This window comes from Fonsecaea erecta (genome assembly GCF_001651985.1).
Source record: "Fonsecaea erecta strain CBS 125763 chromosome Unknown Scaff7, whole genome shotgun sequence".
Lineage (NCBI taxonomy): Eukaryota > Fungi > Ascomycota > Eurotiomycetes > Chaetothyriales > Herpotrichiellaceae > Fonsecaea > Fonsecaea erecta.
Window position 1 is genome coordinate 1,473,996 of NW_017387250.1, and position 20,347 is coordinate 1,494,342.

The 20,347-nt window shown below is 53.8% G+C and overlaps 7 protein-coding genes across 7 annotated transcripts; 1 reads left to right on the forward strand and 6 right to left on the reverse strand.

Moving 5' to 3' along the window:
- Positions 1 to 879: 879 nt before the first annotated feature.
- AYL99_08395 (copper-translocating P-type ATPase) lies at positions 880 to 3,885 on the reverse strand (the record flags this gene model as incomplete). The annotated part of the gene is made up of 1 exon (XM_018839903.1): positions 880 to 3,885. The coding sequence occupies one exon, from the start codon at positions 3,883 to 3,885 to the stop codon at positions 880 to 882; it is 3,006 nt and encodes a 1,001-aa protein (XP_018691024.1).
- Positions 3,886 to 5,406: 1,521 nt separating this feature from the next.
- AYL99_08396 (hypothetical protein) lies at positions 5,407 to 7,116 on the reverse strand (the record flags this gene model as incomplete). The annotated part of the gene is made up of 3 exons (XM_018839904.1): positions 5,407 to 5,961; positions 6,047 to 6,981; positions 7,038 to 7,116. The coding sequence occupies 3 exons, from the start codon at positions 7,114 to 7,116 to the stop codon at positions 5,407 to 5,409; spliced, it is 1,569 nt and encodes a 522-aa protein (XP_018691025.1).
- Positions 7,117 to 7,697: 581 nt separating this feature from the next.
- AYL99_08397 (hypothetical protein) lies at positions 7,698 to 8,488 on the forward strand (the record flags this gene model as incomplete). Its single annotated transcript, XM_018839905.1, has 2 exons — positions 7,698 to 8,233; positions 8,323 to 8,488. The coding sequence occupies 2 exons, from the start codon at positions 7,698 to 7,700 to the stop codon at positions 8,486 to 8,488; spliced, it is 702 nt and encodes a 233-aa protein (XP_018691026.1).
- A 218-nt stretch (positions 8,489 to 8,706) lies between these two features.
- Positions 8,707 to 10,545, reverse strand: AYL99_08398 (hypothetical protein; the record flags this gene model as incomplete). The annotated part of the gene is made up of 1 exon (XM_018839906.1): positions 8,707 to 10,545. One exon carries the CDS (start codon positions 10,543 to 10,545, stop codon positions 8,707 to 8,709), a length of 1,839 nt encoding a protein of 612 aa, XP_018691027.1.
- Positions 10,546 to 11,673: 1,128 nt separating this feature from the next.
- Positions 11,674 to 14,784, reverse strand: AYL99_08399 (hypothetical protein; the record flags this gene model as incomplete). Its single annotated transcript, XM_018839907.1, has 4 exons — positions 11,674 to 11,802; positions 11,884 to 12,107; positions 12,156 to 13,711; positions 13,868 to 14,784. The coding sequence occupies 4 exons, from the start codon at positions 14,782 to 14,784 to the stop codon at positions 11,674 to 11,676; spliced, it is 2,826 nt and encodes a 941-aa protein (XP_018691028.1).
- Positions 14,785 to 15,535: 751 nt separating this feature from the next.
- On the reverse strand, positions 15,536 to 17,024 carry AYL99_08400 (hypothetical protein; the record flags this gene model as incomplete). Its single annotated transcript, XM_018839908.1, has 4 exons — positions 15,536 to 15,676; positions 15,735 to 16,615; positions 16,697 to 16,916; positions 16,989 to 17,024. The coding sequence occupies 4 exons, from the start codon at positions 17,022 to 17,024 to the stop codon at positions 15,536 to 15,538; spliced, it is 1,278 nt and encodes a 425-aa protein (XP_018691029.1).
- Positions 17,025 to 18,771: 1,747 nt separating this feature from the next.
- Positions 18,772 to 19,992, reverse strand: AYL99_08401 (hypothetical protein; the record flags this gene model as incomplete). The annotated part of the gene is made up of 1 exon (XM_018839909.1): positions 18,772 to 19,992. The coding sequence occupies one exon, from the start codon at positions 19,990 to 19,992 to the stop codon at positions 18,772 to 18,774; it is 1,221 nt and encodes a 406-aa protein (XP_018691030.1).
- Between the last annotated feature and the right edge of the window lie 355 nt (positions 19,993 to 20,347).

Genomic DNA, 20,347 nt, shown 5'->3' on the forward strand with positions numbered 1-20,347 from the left:
GAGTGTAGTCGGCTGAGGCTGATTTTGAGGGAGCATTTAAATAGGTACGCTGAGCCTGAACGCATGCCCACGGATATCGAGGATTTCCAGTGGAAATCAGATACGGAGGAAGTCAGGGGGGTCGATGTTTCGTTTGACCTTTGAATGAAGTAACCTAAGGACATGGACTCGGGTATTATCGATCCAGCGAAGCTTCAGTATTTCGGCTTTTCTGGATAAACAGCCACGCCGCTGATTGGTCACCTTGTATCGGGGCTTATCTATTGGCCATTGAGGTTACATTTCACGTGACTCTGTCGGATCTTAGTTATTCCGCTCCTGATCTCTAGTGCCATTTCCACCTCGTCGCCACTACTACCGCTACCAACTCAGCTTTCATCAACAACTTCATCAAAAACTTCATCAACACCACACTAACCCTTCATTAAATAGTCTCAATCTGCTCGTCTAGCATCATCCAATTCGTCTGCGAAAAGCCCCGCTCAAAAAACCTTCTGTAATAACAATGTGTGGCTTGTGTGGCTGTGTGGCTGTGTGGCTTTGTGATCTCGCCAGAGAGATGACACTAAACTAAATACAAAATACAGTTAGCCCTGCGATCAGCCCGTCGAACCGGCGCTTTCACCTCTTAAGGTCCTCATTTTGGCCTTGGCACTCGAGGGGAGGGCTTCTGTCAGTCAGCTAACTCCCTAGCAATACATTCGTAATCCATCATTTTTGCTTGGAGATTCTGCAATTATCAAATACTATCGAACAACGTGCGCAGGAGGCATGAGGCCTCTCAGGGAAAAGAGTGGCATCGATTGGAAACAACCATCAATCCTCTGGATGCACAACTAAAGGAACGAGTCTCTCGAGCCAGCAAACCTGAACCGCAGCTCAGTCCCTCGCCTTCACCTTTGGCTGGGTCAACGCCGCGACGATGACCGGGAACACACTGACCATCTCGCCGAGACCCGCATAGGCCGGAGGAATACGAACCTTGACAAAAGCTCCTGCCGCGAGCAAGATTGCAAGCATATTATATACCGCTGACCAGACGAAGTTGAAGGCGATGCGTCGAAACGCGGCCTTAGACACATCCAACAAGCTGATCACGCCGTCGAGATTGCGAAGAAGGACAACATCCGCCGTGGCACGCGTGACGTCCGAAGACGACTCGATTTGCACTCCGACATTGGCTTGAGCAACTGCGACAGCATCGTTTGTTCCATCTCCACAGAACAGTGTGATCTTTCCGCCATCCATAAGTTGGCGCACATATTCCTGCTTCTGTGCTGGGGTCCGCTCTGCAGCGACGTTCACCAAGGGTATCTGAAGGTCTGCTGCCACGCCCTCCACGGCACGGCGCCCATCGCCACTTACGATGTGAACGACGATCCGCCGCCGATGGAGCTCTCGAACCACACCAGCCGCTCCTTCCCGAAGCCGAGATTTCAACCCGAATATTGCAGCTAGAGAGTGGTCAATTGTGACGCATAAGACTGTCAACCCTTGGGCTGCCAAGTCGGCAACCTCAGGCACCTCACTGATCTTGAGCCACTTCGCATTGCCAGCGCGGACGGTCACACCCTCCCATTGCACCTCGACTCCGCAGCCAGGAACGGACACGACCCCCTCTACTCCTGCGTCGCGTAAAACCCGTGCATCCAGCGCCTTTGCGACAGCTTCCGAAACTGGATGTTTGTTGCTCTTCACCATCTTCTTGATCAAGGAGAGCAAGGTATCTGGGTCAGCTTTGGACACGTGGACGATAAGCTCTTTCACGACTTCCAGACTTGGCTCAGTGAGTGTTCCTGTCTTATCGAAGACCACGTCGGTAACCTTGAAGCCGCGCTGAACGACGTCTGCGGTCTTGATGATGACACCGCCATGGGCAGCCACGCCTCCAGCGACCACTAGGACCATCGGAACGGCCAACCCGAGCGCACAAGGGCAGGTGATGGCTAGTACAGCAATGGAATAGCCTATGGCAGTTCCGATCGCATCACCAGCAGATTGTTTTCGAATCTTCAGCGCAACGAAGATCCAGATGGTGAAGACGATAAGCGCCATGGTGCACACAACTGGAACAAAATACCCTGCTACCTTATCCGCCAAGTCCTGGACACGCGGCTTGAAGCTTTGTGCTTGTTCGACCAGTTTGGCAATATCAGTAATGGTATTCCTCCCTGGCAAGCGAGACACCCTCGCTGTTAATGTTCCACTACCGTTGACAGTGCCGGACACAACAGAATTTCCAGCGGTCTTGACAACGGGAATACTCTCGCCTGTGAGCATTGACTCATCCACTTCACTCGTTCCTCCGAGAACATCAGCATCGGTGACAATCCGACAATGCGGCAGGATTGAGATCCTATCCCCGTATTGAAGTAAACGAGCATCGATCTCTCTGGTGTTTCCCGTTACTGTTTCGATTAGCAACGCCGTCGATGTTTGCATAGACCTGAATGACACGGCCTGCACCGCACGTTTCCGAGCCCAAGCTGCCAGGAGGCGACCAAGCAGGATTAGCGTGACCAGCAGCGTGCTCGTCTCAAAAAAGGGTTTGGTCCTCAGCTCAGTGTTGACAAAGAAAAGACCTGTCGCAACGATGGAATACACATATGCGGCGGTGATGCTGATGACCACAAGCATGTCCATCTCGACAACTTTGTTGTATATCAAAGACGACATGGCAGGAATGTAAAACTCAGAAACCGCAATTGCTTGAACCAACGTGGCAAGGACTGTGGCAACTATCAGGGTTGTGTGCTCGGAAACGCCAGAAGGACGGCCCCATTCGAGTACAACAACTGGGGTCGTCAGGATGAAGGCTGCCAAGGTCAAAACAGAGACTCGAATGAGCCTACGCTTCCCTTCGTCAAGGTGGGAGTCGCTGCGGGGAGGACCAAGTTGGCCGTCAATACCGGCAAGCAAATCTCTGGCACCAATCATGCATGGGTCATAGCTGATTTCATACGTTGTCTTGGAAACCTTCTCGCAGGATTCGACACCGTGAGGTAGGTTGTTTCGAAATTTGTTTGCTTCTGCCACACTCATAACAACGCCGATACTCTGAGTGTCGGAGGAGAATGGTGTCAGTTTGTATCCGGTAGCCTTCTGGGCGCTGCGAATGACGTTGTCCAGGGTATTAATCTCCGTGTCGAGGCCAAATTCAGCAACTCCACTAATGAAAGTCACCTTGACATCCTGCGTGCCGACCGCAGCCCGAAGTGCTCGGGCCAAGTTGTTCGCGCAGCCAGAGCAGTCCATTCCAGTGACATTCAGAAGAATATGTGAAAGTCCTGCCACCTTCTCGACGTCCATCCAAGTCTTTTTAGGAGCGGCCTGAACCTCAAATTCAACAAGGTCAAGGCGCTCACGGCTGCCACAGCATTTTATCTCAGACATGGTTGGTATCGCTTCCACCGGCGCTTTCCTGAAGCGGCGGCGAGACAGGACAACCCGGTGGTCTTTCATACTGAGATGATGACTATGGGGTTTCCTGGTAGCAGAGACGCTACTGGCGGGAGGCTGAATGCAGCAGGACTCATTTCGTCGCGCCGACGAAAGGATGCTTCGACAAATACACTGAGCCGACTCAAGGTATGTGGCATATTTCTCCATGGCTGCTTTGAGGTGAACATTGCAAGGCTCGTCGGGATGGGTGCCATCCTCGCCATGAACGTGCTCATGAGCACTACTGACGTGAATGTCTTTGCTCGCTGTGGACTCTTCGGCATGACCACGATGGTGGCCATGATCTTCATGGTCGCAGGTATCGTGGTGGGTAGTCTTTTCGTCGGATGCGTGGTCGCTGGCTACACTCGCACAGTCTTGCTGATTGGCGCACGCCATGGAGCACTCGATGGCAGCGGCAGTCTTGATGCAATTTTCTTTCATCTCCATCAGCACAGTTTCTGCGTGGGGCGCTAGATAGCTTACCGTTGCATCTATCGTCCTCACTACACCTATTCATCACGTCTGCGTCGACATGCGATACTGCTGCTGCCGAAATTGTTGAATTGCACGAGGCGCGACAAGGTGACGTCGAAAGGCTCGCCACCGAACTCCCGCAGCAACCCACTTGGCCGCCGGTAGGCTTACTGGTGCAGCAAGATTTCATCTTGATTACTCGCAGGGCTGTCGAGCTCTCCGTGTTGGGCTTTTGAATTGGCAAGGGATATTACAAGGTAGGCTTTGATGGTTTTAAATGCGATGATGTTGCAGAAAGCAACCCCCTTCACCGGTTCTCGGAAAACGGTGAGTTGGCTTGGGGAACCTGACCTGCTCTACGGCTCTAGACCCGACTGGGAAATTTCATGCGCATTCGCTTCCGCCCCTTGGCACCGTGCTCTGCGGGCCAAACGGGTTTCTGACGATGGGGTCAGGCGTTACACACACTTCTGTGTGAGAACATGCCGGATGGAAGGGCCGATAGTGACAGAGTGCCTGGGAGCGTTGATTCCAGGCGCCAAACGGCACTTCATTTCGTCGAAAAGATGTCAGTGATAAGAGGCGAACCTCTGGAGCCAAGGCAATAAATGGCAACTGTTGTTTGTTTTTGTCTTCTGCTGGGCAAGCATGAGAAATCACCGGCAAGTTTTACGGGCCACAACCAATCAACCCAGGGCTTATGCAAAAGCAGCGACGTGAAGTCATTTCCTTCTTCCCGCCTACACGATCCTTTGATCCTCGCTATTGAGAGAGTTTCTAATTTCTCTCAGCAGCTGCGGCGTTTTCTCTTTGTGGATTCGTGCTTCTGCCAGTCGGATATCTTCAGCTCAGTATTCTATTCTAATATCCTGGGTGATTTCGCGGCCGTTCAAGCCGACCATGTCCGCCTTGCTCTCCGCTATTTCTATCCTCCTCTTGCGTGAAACTGATGGCAGGAGTCACAGCTTTTAGCAGCTCTCCTGTTTGACTAGCTGACCACGTTTTGCAGACCTCAGCATTCATTCTCCTGTCAGATACACAAGTCGACGCGGCAGTCCACAAAACAGTCTATTTCCCATTTCCAGCCTAGGTTCGAAGTGACGTGGCTAGTTCAGGAGTCGGAGGCCTTGCTCTCTTAGTATATCTCGACTGCCTCCTTAATTCCGTCGTTCTAAGAGGTCTTCTTCCTTTTTGACCACTGCTGATATTCTCATCGCTGATCGTTACCCTTATCGACCGTCATACAAAGCTGAATTCTGACAACGTATCCATTTTGTATTCATGCTTCGACCTATTTGCATACCTCGACATTTTGATATGCATTCCCTTTTCCTTTGCAATTTCTGGGGACACTGCATAGACGGACAGTGTAATTTCTAATTTTCGATGCTACCTAATTCTCTTCTTCAGCCGGATATACTCTCACCACTCCTGTCGTGTATATATATCTATTGCACCCCCAGTCAAATCTACTGGAATCCTCGCAGCTCATCCTTTGGCTTCACCTTTGCGGCGCTCGTTGGCGACGAACCAGAGACTCAAGACCAGGCCCAGTCCAGCCAGTCCAACCGCAAACCACAACGCACCACGATAACCGAGCAGCATGTCGGACCTGGTCAATCCGCCGTGATTGATGTTGGTTTCAATGGTTCCCGCGAAACCCAGACCGAGCGATATGCTATAGTTGACCACGGTCATGACGATGCTGGCGCCTATGCCCTGGTACTGTCGTGGTACGGCGTTGGAAAAGATGATGGTGGCGGACGGGAAGGATGTGTCCATGCCCACGGTGATGATGAGGACGCTGAAGAAGTAGTACGTCCAGTAGACCGAATGCGCCGGTCGAGCCGCGGCGAGGATGGACCCCACGACATAAGCGACCTGTCCGATGACCATGATCCACGACGCAGGGACTTTACCGAGCAACTTGCCCACCGCGAGGGCGGATGTCAGGCCGGACGGGATCACGGGGATGAACCACGCAGCCATCTGAAGAGGCGTGTTGCCGCTGATGTTCAGGGCGACCTGTCCGATATAGAAGACCTATGGAAGGGATGATGAGATTAGCTGGAGCGTGATCTTGTTTTCTGACCCGCGCACAGATCTCGGAGGAGCCACAATAACTTACCCATATGCCAAAACACGCCCAGCCCGTTGCCGTACACCCAAAAACAAACGCAATGTCTGCGTTGAAACCTGCAAGAGGTAGGATTGGAGACTTGGCGTGATAGATCTCAACCCAGAAGAAGCCTGCCGCGAAGAGGAGACCCAGGACCAGACAAACACCGACATAGGGCTCCTGCCAGCCGACGACCACGGCTTGGTTCCACGCGAAATTGAACAAGACCAGAGCCGTGACACCGGTGACCATTCCTGGGATATCCAGGGCATCGAGCTTTTCGCGACCTCCCGGGGCCTGTTCCGACTGGACAGGCATAGTCGGGATCGTCCAGGCCGCGAAGACGGCAATGAGAGCCAGCGCAATGGCCTGGCTCCAATAGATCCACGGCCACCAAGCAAGCGCGAATAGGCCCCCGAAGAGAAACCCTGCAATGGCACCAAAGGGCGCCGAGCCACCAAACCACGCGAAGGCCATGTTCTTGCGCGGGCCGGGGGCGTAGGACTGGCCGAGGATGGCAAGGGCGTTGGGCAGGGTCAACGCGGGCCCCATGCCCTGGAAGACGCGGGCGAAGACGAACAGGACATGAGACGAGAAGACGGCCATGCCGCCGACGAGGCACCACAATGCGTACCAGCCCATGCCGACAACGAAGAGCCTCTTATGCCCGAACTCGTCGCCCAGCCGGCCCCCTACCAGGATGAAGGTGCCCACCGTGAGGCTGTAGCCGGCGATCAGCCAGGACAGTTGGCCCGGGTTGGTGACGCCGAACGAGTCGCCGATCACCCCGACCGTGGTCAGCGTGTTACCCATCCCGACCTGGTGCGTGAACATGGCCGTGCAGAGCGTCCCGATAAAGAGGATCTGTCGGGGCAGGGAGAGTGTGTCGGCTGGGTAGACACCTGTGTTGTCGGTTTCGGGAGCCTCTTTGCGCTCGAGATCTGCTGAGACGCCAGTCAGATATATTCCCTGGGATGTATTCTCTCTCAGAATTTCGCACCTTCGCCGAGAAATGTCGTCTGATACAGCGTCCCAGGCCCTGGAGTGGTCTCCTGGCTGACTTCCGGCGAGAAAGTCATGGTGTATAATCTGTGTGTATAGCTCTGGGTCTATAACACGAGAAGGAACGATGTACACTTGGGAGAACAAACATCACCGTCAATGCCCTGAGGGATGACCAGCCCTTATACTCGCTCCTAGCATCCTATATTGCCGCTATTTCACTCAGAGCGACGTGAAGTAGGAGGTATCCGGCGAAGGCAATCAGGGACGAATTCAGCGGTTGGCGGCGCTATTTGTCGCGCGAAGCCTGGATTTGTATGGGGCATTCGCTCTATACCGCGCGGCATGTGGGTCTTGGACTTGAACGTCGAGACCGGACCTTGTCTTCACTTCTCCTTTTCTTCTACTTGTCCCCAGTTCATTCTTCGGATTTAACTTCTGATCTGTCCAGAGAGACATAAGCCCCACAAGACGCCATGCTGAGAAATCCATATTTTGCATCTGTCGAATATGCAGTAAGGTGAATTGGACCTGAGCATCGTCAGGAAATATAAAAGTAAGCGGTTCGACCCCTAGCCCATAAGATGAGCATATTTTTCTCTTTATCCTACCTTTCCCCTTATCCTGTCCCGTTATCAATATCTTTTACTATCTCAAAATGCCGTCTCCCTCCGTCGCATTCATCCTGGGCTTCGGGCCGGGCGTCGGGTCCGCCGTGGCCAGAAAACTCGCCAGCATCGGGTACCTCGTGGCGGTCGCGTCACGCAGCGGCAGCAACACACGGACCAGCGAAGGCTACCTCTCCTTGAAAGCCGACTTCGCGGCCCCGGACTCGATCCCGGGCCTCTTCGCCTCTGTCAGGGACGAGTTCCATGCGCCGCCCGCAGTGGTAGTGTATAACGCGGCCGTGGGCACGACGCCTCCTCTAAAGGAATCGCTGTTCTCGATCCCCGTCGAAGCCGTGCGGTCAGACCTCAACGTCAACACCATCAGTCCCTATGTCGCTGCGCAGCAGGCTGTAGACGGGTGGGCGAGTCTGCCCCCACAAGTCAAGAAGACGTTCATCTACACGGGCAACGTCCTTAACGTGCGCGTGCTACCCATCCCGATGATGATGACCGCCGGCATGGGCAAGTCGGCGTCAGCGTACTGGGTCAGCCATGCCGATGCGGTCTATGCGGCGCAGGGGATGCGGTGAGTTGTGACCACTGAAAGAAATAGTAGTGGTTTCTCCCCACTGTGTCCGATTTGCTAACCGTGTCTGTCTGGCTTGGGATCGGTAGATTCTTCTACGCGGACGAACGCTTCGAGGACGGCGCCGCCAAGGCACGGGCCATCGATGCCGACGCCCATGCAGAGTTTTACGCGCAGCTGGCGGCGCACGAGGGGAACGTGCCGGCGCTTGCAACGTTTGTCAAGGACAAGGGATATGTCAACTTCAAGCTCTGATCTCGCCATACCGTGAGGAGATCTCTGGGAGTGTGTGTTTGTGGAGAAGTCCATGAATATGAGACTTCATGTGTGGATGTCTCGGGAAGACCAAACAGTGGACGTACAGATTGGAAAGTGTGATTTAAAAATCAAGCAGTTCTATATTATGCAAATCAATGAGATATCTAGATGTCTCGTTCCAGCAGCCACTGAAGATGGATCATACAATTGCCGTTTTACACGAGTAGCACCAGGTCCCCCTGACATCTCAAGCAAGCAGCCAGATCCCACGTCGCGACATCTCTCATCTCTCGACCACCCCACACCTCCTCCATGATGTCGAGGGCCTTGTAAACCGTCCCAAAGACGCTGGGTGGTTGGAGGACCTCCACCATTTGCCGCAGACAATCTTCCTGCTGCGGCCGTGCGAGGCATCCGGCCACGCAGAAAGGCCAGACCATGGTGCGCAGCAGTACCGGCCTAGATCGTTGCTGATACGTCAGCAACTCGATGACTCGGGAGACATGATACCGCACGTCACTGCTGGAAGGCTGCCACCCGGACACCACAACGAACAGATACAGAAGCGCAGCGTTGGCCCACACGCTGGTGACCAGCACGGTGCTGCCCGCGGCTGAATGCCCTGGAGTCTCGCTCTGGTAGTATGGCGTGAACAGACCATCCAGGATATTGCTGTGTGTTCCTTTCAAGGGATTTCCTAGATTGGCCTCAAGGCGTGCCAGTTGAGCTAGCAGCGTCTCTTTGATCGGCGCGGCGCGGCGGACGAGCTCCATGACGTCGAGGTCGCCGGCCCTCTTACATTCCTGCTTCCAGGAATCAAGTACGGCAATCTCGCTGATCTGGAGCAAGACCCAGTTCTGGCACCCGCAAATCGCCTCGAGGTTGAGTGGAGGCGGGCGCGACTCATCGGTGCTGCCACTTAACAGGAAGTGGTGGTACGTGTACAGGGTCGGTTTCTTTTGCAGCACGGTGCTGGCGACGATGTCGTCGAGGATCACCAGCGCGGACGAGAACCGGAAGGCCGCCTGCTCGGCGCTGGGGACCTGGATGCACTGCGCCGGCAGTGTCCAGGAGGAAGTGCCGAGGCGACTCAAGACGGTGTCGAAGGTTGACGACGACCATGCTTCTTCGATGCCGGCACTGTCGACCACACGGCGAAAGAGGGCGATGGCTGCACTGCGGTGGGCCTGGGAATTCTCGAAGCTCGACACCGACATCTCAAAGCGCTGCAACTGCATCACGCCGGCTAAGGTGCGGACCACCTCGCAGAGATAGTTCTCGGAGCCTCCTCCCCTCCGTCCGTCATCATCATCTAGTGTCTGCAACGACTGCCGAAGCGTCTCAAAGGCCGCGTTTGTCTGCTGTAGCAACTTTTCCCAGGCCACCGGACACGCGGCGATCCCCAGCGCCAGCGAGAAGAAGTACGAGCTCTGGCACAGCGCCGTCTGCCGCACCACGGGACTGGTCATCATGATGTCCAGGATCCAGAACCGGCCCCCTTCGGCGAGGGAGGGCCGGTAGAAGGGGAACAGGAAGGGAAGGAGATTCTCCAGATAGAACGTGAACAGGCACGCGTCGGGCCATCCGGAGGAGGAGGATCCGCTTTCCCGCGCGTCCGAACCGTCAAGTGTGCCATTCGTATGGTCCCGCATAAATACAGGTGCAGGAGATGGATCGGCCGCTGGGGCCATCCCCTGGTCGCTGTCCGTGGACGGAACGGCTTCAATGGCTGGCGTGACAACGTCGTCGCGTGGCTCCGAGGACGCCGCACCTGTCCTGTCCATGGCCAATACAGAAGCTGGTGAGCCTTGGTTTCTAGAATCCTGCATCTGAGTCTGGCGCCTCCCATGGCGACGATGGCCCTGCTCTCGAATCTGGCGCTTGAGGCTATGGGCGACCTCGAGCTGCCTGGCGCCACCATCCATCCACTCGGGCTTCTCCTGGCCGTAGCAGCACGCAATGCGCAACGCCGCACAGGCCTCGCAGATGGGGCGTTCTTCCCCACATTTCTTGCGTCGGAGGCGGCACGTCCAGCAGCCGTTGTCGCTTCTCATTGTACTTAGTCACTCCCTCGTAGGGGGGAGAAGAAAGCTGGAAGAGTTTTCCTCCGCGAAGAGATGGATTTTCAAGGTGGTGAAGACAGAGTAAACTGTACCTCCTAGAGTTTGTGAAAATAGTGCAGATAGGAGGGAAAATACTGGCCGGTGACGCACTACATACATAACCTCTTCTTACCTTTTCTGCTTCAATTGGTGATTGATGGTCGGAGCGGAGGACTTCAAGCTCCGAGGGTTTTGTTCAAGTTAATAGCAGATCCAGATGCCGCGCGGTATGTGGAGCTTGAATCCAATTGGCATATTATCACGGGGCACCAGTGGGGACTCAACTGTAAGGTTGATTAGCAACTATTGTCCATGAGTGAGGCGGCACAACAATACGTACCCTTCAAGGGTTCCTATGTCCCAAACAAGGTTCGTGTTGCAATTCTGCAAACATTGCTTTCACGCTGGAGGCGTTGCGGACCGCACTCTGAATGGACACTTGAATGGTACCTGGCCAAACGGGGATAGCCATGAGATGCCCCGCAGCTTCATTGGTCCTAAACGTGCATACACACATACAGCCTGGATGATACAGAGGAGACTAATTCAATCAAATGTGAATATTCTCAAAGACTTGTTGAAACAACCGGTGCCATGGGGTGGATATGGCCCCCCCTTATCAGGTTCCGTGAGCCCCTGTTGCCGTCCAGGCTCCGTGTCTGTGCATCAACACAAGAGGTCGGTCGGACGGATTTCATACGTTTCAGATACGTCTCTCTCTGGTCCTCGCTATTCAAAACGAAGAAAATGGTTCGCCTTGTCGCTTAGGGGCAGTGTGCCTCCAGGAACCCAGCGCTAGAGCATGGAACTGATTGCTTCATCAGCTCGGACCTGGCAAATGATCGTTAGGAAATCCAATATTACATTTCCCACATGCTCTGCTCTGTGCTGCAAAGCGAAATACCCTGCACCATTGAAGCAATGGTTCAACAATATCCTTGCTACCTCCAAGCAAATACAAATGGCAAGCCATTGTTACACAAAAGCAACGACAGGAAGAATTCCTTGACCTTACAAATACATGCTCTGCCACACCGTCCATCATAAGTCCAGCTTGACCAATCCACGACCCCACTCGTTCTATAACATGCTTCTCACTTCTGCTAGGTATGTGGCGTGTGGGATGGACTTCACGCCAGGGTTATTTTTGGCCAGAAGCCTCCGGACCTCTTCATCGAAGATTTCTTTGTAGTCCCGGAGACGGAGTTCCTGTGATAAAACAAAGACATGATGATGTCAGTGATAGGGCGACAGCAAGCAGAAAGTGGAATCGACGGCCGGAACGCTTACCTCGAACGAAATGCAGTTGCTGGCCAGGGATTGATATTCGGCAAGACACCTCTGGACTTCGACTTGAGCCGCCCCCATATGCACATCAAACTCCGGGCCGTGAGAAAGGCGGGTTAGAAGCCCAGCTACGCGGTTCAAATCACTGAGGCCTGGCCACCCTGGCGGCAGCCCTGGAAGCTCGACCATCGGTCGACCGAAGACTTTTGAGCCTAGTGGGAGCCTGGCTAAGCACTTAGTGCATGAGCAGTTTCACGAGGAGCCGGTCAACTTACCAAGGCCGAAACTTGGCCCTGAATTCGCTTGCTGTTTGGTTGGCCCGCCAGCTGCGCCGAACAATCCGGTAGTCGAGGGCGCCGGTTGTGCGGTGGACGTAACCGTGCCAATTGGGCTGGGATTCGAGGTCGCTGGTTGCGCTGTGGACGGACGTGCGCCAAACAGACTACCGTTCGAGGTCGTCGGCTGCGTTGTAAATCCCCCTCCGCCGAAGACCCCTCCGCCGAAGAAGATAGGACCCGAGCGCGTCGATTGCGGTACAGAAGTTCCGAACCCATGTTCCTCCGTGCGGTTGCTGGAAAATAGTCCTTCGACATGGGTTGATGTCGGAGGAGCATTTTCTCCAAACGACCCGTTTGCACGGACCACCTTCGACTTCATGTCAGCTGTAACATCGTTGAACGGCATATTTGGTAATGGCGGAAATGACACCTTCACCTGGGGCATGCGACTCACCGGAGCGGACGAGCTCTTATTGTCATCGGTACCTGGTAATACTACCACCGTATGATTGTTGCCAAATAGTGAAGGAAAGGCTGACGCTCGCTTCTGCGTGGCGGTAGAGTCGAGTGTTATTGGTTGCTGCTGCTGCTCCAATCCAAACTCTCGGCTTGCATGTCTGCGGCAGTTCTTCAAGGCCGCCTCGAGCGTTGAGAGTCGGGCCGCGAGGTCTGTTCTCTCAGTCATCATCTCTGGAGTCTCACCCCCGAGCAGTTCCAACTTGTCCTCCTTCATCTGTCCCACGGTCTCGGGTGAGAACATTTCCTCAAGCTTCGATAAGAGGCAGGATTCGACTCCGAGCACAACGACGTTCTGAATGAACGTCTCGAGAGCGACGCTATAGTATGCCCTGGACAGTTGAAGTGCTGCTAAGCGAGGATCTCCTTCGGAGTCGGGAGTTCCAAGTCTTGCCCCAGAAGAGACGGAGACATGAGCCGCTGCATCAACAGGCACGGGCCACAGATCGTCACTCTGGACCGCCTTCAAGCTTGTTTGGAGCCGACTCTTTGTTGAGTACAGAAAAGAGCCTGTATGTGGGCTGAAAAGCTCCGAAACTTTTTTGTTTAGTTTGTCTTGATGGATGTGAATTGCTTCCTGGAACACCTCACGCAGGATCAACTCTCCAACACGCGCTGTGGTAGGACAGATCGCGTCGACGACCTTGCGCAAGAAGACTTGGACCGCACGACAGATGGCATCGGTGTACTCAGTTGAGAGTTTGAGCCATTTCTGGGACTGATCCTTGAATAGCTCTCCCACCAAGCGTGGGTTGAAGAGCAGTGGCAATTCCGGACCACGATAGCCCTCGATGAGCTTTCCGACTTTCGCCAGAGCCTCTACCATGGTAATGCGCTCAGGTGCGTCAGGGTCTGATGGCAGCGAAAAGGCATTGCGCTTGATTTCAAACTTGTGGCCCCGGTTGCGCATGGCCTGTTCAAAATCGTCGGTCAGCACCATCGTCTGTGCTCGCAGTCTTTTTCCGGCGTCATCGTCGTCAAAAAAGGAGTCCGAGTAGTCGCCATCCAAGGCATCGCGGACGATCTGTGCGTAGCGCCTACTGATTCGGATGAGATATTGCCGACGTGCGTCTTGCGTGGCTCGATGCGGCCCGAGCTCCTGGAGGGACAGTTTTACGGCAGCAACCTTGCCCTCCAGGGACTTGATGAGCTCGGGCAACACGTGCAGGATGTGTTTCTCCAGGTATTCTCACAAGACGGCTCTGAGTGACTTCGTGCCGAGTCTCTTCTTATCGAAGCTGTCCCATGGGTCTTGTGAGAACAAGTCTGTCTCAATCCGATCTCTGTTGGCGCCCCTCAACCGTTCGTCATCCGTGAGACATCTCATGATCTGCCAGTGGCGTTTAAATTTGAAGGCGGCGTGCTGGTTTCGTGCCAGCTCGAGGACTGTGGGAGTTAGTCGGGCCTTGTCTGGACGGCGAAGGATGTCTGGCTTGGTGATGACTCCGATCGTGCGTTCGCCCGTGGGATCGAACTGGCGAGACAAGGTCAAAATGCCTTGGTTCTCAATGGGATTTTCGGCCGAGACGATGGCCATAATCAAGCTCTCCTTCTGCTTGAAATAGTACTTGACCAGGTCCTGAACGTTGGCGATGTCGTCTGAGTTGGTGGCAGAGTGGATGAGGCCTGATAAGTCCACCAACGTGAGATTGGGGAGCTGTCGACCACTGAGCTTCAGATGCAGCACGTCCCGACTGATGCCGCCAGACTCGCCGAGACCCATCACTTCCCGGGCTTCTCGCAAGATGTCAGGAATAGCATCGAGCCCAGCTATCACCGTCTTTTGGAATGCTTGGACGCGAGTTTGATGGCTGTCGGATGATCGTGGTGCTGGAGAGATGAAAGTCTGCCCCGTCACTGTCTTATCCGACGAATATCGCAGGGCAATCTCCGTGGCAAACCTTGTACACATGGTGCTGTCAACCGGGAATGGAATGCCAGACAACGCTTCCAGCACGGACGACTTGCCGCTGCTCGTGTCACCGCACACAACGATCTGTGGCAGATTGGCAAGGCCATGTTGACGAAACTTATCGATGTCGTTGAGGAGCTCCAATCGGTCTGGCGACTGGAATAGAGGGATGGCACTTTTGTTGATGTCAATCGCCATGATTGGTAGGCCACACTGCCAAGCTTGAAAGCATGTCAGAGCAAGAGAGTGGCAGGATAGTGTTTGACTAAAGGATATCCGTCATATAGATCATTGCTATCAGGGGAAGCCGCTTTTCCGCAGATGCCTGCCTGTTGCTGGGCGAGGCAGCTGTGAGAAGCCGACCTTGTGGCGTTTTTGGCGGGTTTCACCTGCGGGCTGCCTCCCCCGGATGAGAAAATCGCTATCTAGGCGAAAGGGGGGAATCTTGGACGTTCTAGATTGATTTGAAACAGCCGTCATGGCTGCCTGCCAAAATCCCTTAGCACCCTAGGTAATTCAGAGCAACGAGATCAATAGCCGTCACCTGAGCGGCGAAAGTGTTGCTTAGAGATTCTTCTAAAGGAGCGTAGTATGCTTACACGTTTCAACAAGCTTTTCGATGCCTCAGGCCGGTACGATTCCGAGGCCTAGGATGATGCCGTTCGCGTCTCACAGCCTAGTTTGCTAGGCGTGGGGGCCTTAACAGCGAACCCTGTGGCTTGTGCTTTGCTAAACCTGGACATTACCCTCTCCAACGTTGCGATTGGGGGCCATTTCTTTGTTTGGTGCGACCTCCTGATCTTCCCATTCGTGGAGAGCGATCTGCTGGTGGAGTTCTAATAGAGGAGTGGTTCGTCATTGCCAGACTAGCCGCGGAACCCTTGAGACCAAGGCGGGAGCAGAGTTACACGCGGGAGGGGGGGCCAGTAAAGTTTCATATCGTTTGGGGTCACAGCCCCAATCCTCTCGATCCTTTGGTCCATCGATACAGCGACAGCACCCTCCGCCGGACACGGCTCTCCTCCGCATTGGTAGTCCTGGCACTTCGGACACTGTACAGCGTGGACCGTAGGACTTTGCGGAATCTCTTCTGTTGGGCCGTCAATTAGATATGCCATCTGGGTAATAATGTCCGGCCATCTGCTCACCTGGAACTCAGTGCTCAACGTCACTACACAGACTTCGTGAGCCCTGATTATCGTCTCACATGCCTTTTCCACAGACTCGTTTGCCCCGATCTGGGGCATCCTGTCGGCAAACAGCAACAAGATGAAGCTTCCATGGAGGAGATAGATGCCAAACAAGTAGGGCATGAAGGTGAGCTCAGGGTCGCATTTGAGGATCTGAGAGACAGCTTCGGAAGCCGCAATGGCATGCGAGGCACATTTCATAAACGGCACAGATGTGATCCATCCGTCATCGTTCTCCAGCATGGACACGGCGTCCCATTTGCCGTACAATAGGACGTGGAGTACATGTAAGATGAAAGTGCTATAAGACGTGACCAGTTGCGCCAATGCACGGCTTTTGGGACGTCGTCCAGCCGGAGTGCCCACTGCGTGATTTAGAGGGCTTTCTTGGAATCCTGAATTCGGCGTGAGGAACTCGCTGGCAGGAATGGCACCGTTCAGCTCTTCTGTGTCATATCGACTCTCGAGGTCACTGATGCTCTGGGCGCAACTGGCAAACAGCTTTTCCACCATGGAGATGGAATTCTGATCGTCCAGAGTCCCGAAACGAGGATGATACCGCCGGTGGTGGATATGGATCACGTCTCCCATGATGGCCATCAGAGGTAAGAAGTATTCGAAAAAGCTCGTTCCCGTCACCAACACAGGTGGTCCATGGGATCGTTTGGTGATCAGCTCGCTGGGGACAGTTTCGAAATTCTCCCATACGTCGTCGGGCAATGGAACGTACACATCGCACTCGTCATCAGAAATGTTGGGTGTGCCGTTGAAAGCCAGCGCCAGGTGTCGATCCAGACAAAATAGGAGCCAAAACACACGGCGTCGTTCTTCCTGAGCCTCTAGTGCAGCATAGCATTGGCCCCCGATGTTGCTTCCCCTGCAAGTATGTGATGAAGCTGGACATCCTGAGCCATACCTACCTTCACTAGCGTCCACTCGATTCAATCCCAGAGCCTGCGCCAATCTGACGGCTTTGCTCCACCAGAGGTCGCAGTCTGTTTTGAAATCCCCTCCTGAGATGACGATACACATCAGGATGAATGTCAGCACGTCATCGATCGAAGAGGGCGGTGGATCCGCTCGTCGTTCGTCGGCGTACTTTAGGTCGCTGATAGATGTGCTATAGCAGGAAGAGCTATGCTGTACGAGACGTCCTCCTACTCCTCACGGTCACTTTCCAGTCCCCTTGTTTTTGCACGTGAGGATACTTACCAGGGCTTCTTTGCCAATGGTCACGATCCCTGTCATGAATCAAAGAGGTAGACAATTTCCGCAGCGCCTCACAAACCCTGGATCTTTCTCCTGGGAGCAATAGCAAGGGAATATCCGCTGTTTGAGCACTCACCCAGAGCATAGTAGTCAGGAGTGCCGGAGTAGTCTCTCGAGGCCTAGTTGGATGGAGGAGAGACTCCTTCCTCAGCACGTGGGTCAACACATAAGGGGAGGCAGATCTGAAAAGAGAGCTTCCCGGTTGAGCAAAATAAAACTCTAGTAAGTCGCAAGCATCCTCAGGGCTGATGAGGCCGTTAAGCAAAGGCCAAACGGACTCCAGGCACAGGTATGGCCGAAAAACTGACGACTCTGCCTGCGCCTGTCGTTCAGATTGTACATCCACCAATAAGCCGTTTGTCAGCTGCGTAGTACTGAACGATTCAGGTCTTGGTCTCTGGGGAGAGATTTGAGAATGGTCTGGACCAGATGGCACCGTGTGGCCCTGCCCTGCATGTTCTGCTGGGTGGGAGAAGTTGAAGGCAGAGATGTTATGATCCAAGCTGAGGCTGATTGAAGCACCGTGTGGTGGAACGGCACCGCTGAAGTGGTCATCGCTGACAGAGCTCCTTTCAAGCAGATGCAGTTCCGAAGCTCGAAGCTCGTTCCTCGCCAACCCTTGTTCGGTTGGCACAAGACACGAAATGGTGTCGACGACCACCTCAGGAGACACCGGAGCCGGAGCGGACAGTGGTGTTCTGTCGTCCTCCAGTGTGTGTCCTGCGTGCTGACCTTTCGGCCTGCGACCACGTCTCCTCAGGTCGCGATCATAGTGACATGAATAGCCGTATTCTGCTTGATCAGACAGCTAATCTCAGCACTGGTCCCATAGAAAAAGTTGTTTTTATAATTTCCCTAGCAAACGCAAGGAGAATTTACCTTCGCATCGTCGGCTACAACACGTGAGCTTCCTCAATATGTCCACGGTTCATTCAAGGCGAATGAGTGCTCACCACGGACATTCACCATCGCACCGAACCTTGGAGCTGCTACACTTGTCGCAGGCCCGCTTGGTTCTGATCCGGAGACGAAATTCAGATTGTGATAGATGGGCTTCAGCGTCTAGAGCCATCTCCACTTGCTTTGCATTTCGAGCCACCGGGGGAATTTCTGGAAAGAAGGGAGAAGGTCGACTCAGACGGCATAATACAGAGGTCTATGCCCTTAATCCGTCGGATAATACCCCAGGTCTTCAGCCAGATAGGAGAAGAGCCGTGGTAATACCGGTCAACTGACCGAGCGTCTAGCTGATTTCGGTAGGAATCCACAAAAGACTGCGGGGATTGAGCCGATCTCTCCGCGAGCTCTCGGAAAATGCGGGGAGAAGGAGCCTTGGATATCGAGAAAGGTGGAGGTCACTTTACACCTATCGCGGCCAGCACATTGTACGTAGTGGGAACCAGAAACAGTTGCAGTAATAGGATTCAGCCTCAATGGCTTGTGGTCTGCCTTTGTATTCATGCAAAACTCCAGGATTGAAATACCAATTGTAAACTAAGGACTGCGTTAGAGGATCTAAATGCTTTCGAGGCTGAAATAGAAAATCGTACCCTCCTCATGCATTCCTAGGGGCAGTTCCTATCAACGTTGATGATGGGTGCGATTGCCTTCTTACAGTACTGATGAGCACCTTCGACTTTGAACACGAATTGACGATATTTATGACCTTGTTTATCCAGAATTTCCCGCGAAGTTGCCCGTTAGATCTATGATCCAGGCTCTATGTCTATCGCTGGACCGAGACCATCTTCGGGCTAGGCCAACAGTTGGCAGATGCTACACTACTCGGGAGCTCTATCGTCGATGAAATCACCTTTTCATCTTTCTGGGCTTGGGCTTGGATCTGGACTCTGGGCTTCTGTGCCCCAAAGAAGTCGTAGTCAAGCCAGACGCCCAGGATTTTTTGGACTCCATCATAAAGTGGTCTATCGTGTCCAACTGCCTCCTGGTCAAGACCACCATAATGAAAGAGCAAGTCGCCGGAAGAATCCTTTCCTGAACTCGAGGACGTGGCGATAGGCTTTTGCAGGATCTGTTTCGCCGTCCGTACGTTTTCTTCCAGGTCGGACTCAGAAACAACTCCGGTGATTGTAGTGACACGGAAGCCAGGTCGGCACGCCCTTTGGGCTCTGGACATTGAGAATCGTAAGGCGACAGACGCCAAGGTATCGCCCTCACCCTTAACCCAGTCTGCCGCCTCCTGGCACGCAGCTCGCAGCCCCGGAGGCGCGGGATGCCAATTCCCCAACGCGCCGACAGGCACCCCGCCGCTTCTGAGCAGTCCAATCCCTAGCGGACTGGAGTTGCAAACAGCTTTGACTCCTGCTATTCGAAATGCATCTAGGCCTCCTTGCTCAAGCCGAGTGTTTTGAAGTGTGAGTTGGCCCCAGACCTGAACAACATCCACGGCACGGCCATAATTTGTACGAGCCTGCGACGCAACTTTTTCAAGGACATTGATACTGGCTCCAGATATCCCAACGCAGCGAATGATTCCCGAATTCGCTAGTTGATAAAGTATTTTCACGGCCTGGAGAGCCTCCTCGACGCTGACAAACTCAATATCATGGCAGAACACCACGTCGAGGTAGCTTGTGCCAAAACGTTGCAGCGATCGTGCCACAGATTTTCGAATCCAATCAGGCGAATAATCAAAATAGTTCTCACGTATTCGTCCAACTTTAGTCATGAGAACGTAGTCGCTTCTCTGGTATGAGGATGTGATCTCAGGATGGCGCAAGGCTGCACCGATCAACTGTTCGGAGGGTTCATAGTACGGCGAGGTATCGATTGCTCTCAGACCAAGATCAAACGCTCTTTTGATAGTGCGGCGGACCGGTAGGGACTCAGGCTTAGGATGAAGTTGGTAACTGAATCCAGCTCCTCCCATAACCAGCGGCGAGAGCCTTTCCAGTACATAATCCGGTGAGGGTTGGGAGGCATCCATGTAGGCCAAAGTATTTTTCTCTTGGCCGTTTCGACAGGTTGAGGTATCGTGACAGTGAAGAGGAGGTACCCTCCCAGTGTCAAGAAGCTATAGCAGACGGTCACCTCTGCAGGTTGTGCCTGCGTTCTTCTTCAGCACGCTGTGTGGTTGGCTTGAAGGGAACAGGTTCAACATGACGACACTTCTTCGCCCGAAACCGAAACCTTCATTCATCTTGGGTTGAAAACATGCGAAAAAATAGCCCACGCAGAGGAACTCGGGCAACAAATCTGTCGGGGAATAGTCATAAGGAGAACACACTAGCAAATTGGCTGTCTCCACAAGTGTTTTTGACCGTCGGGTATTTGAGGTCGGC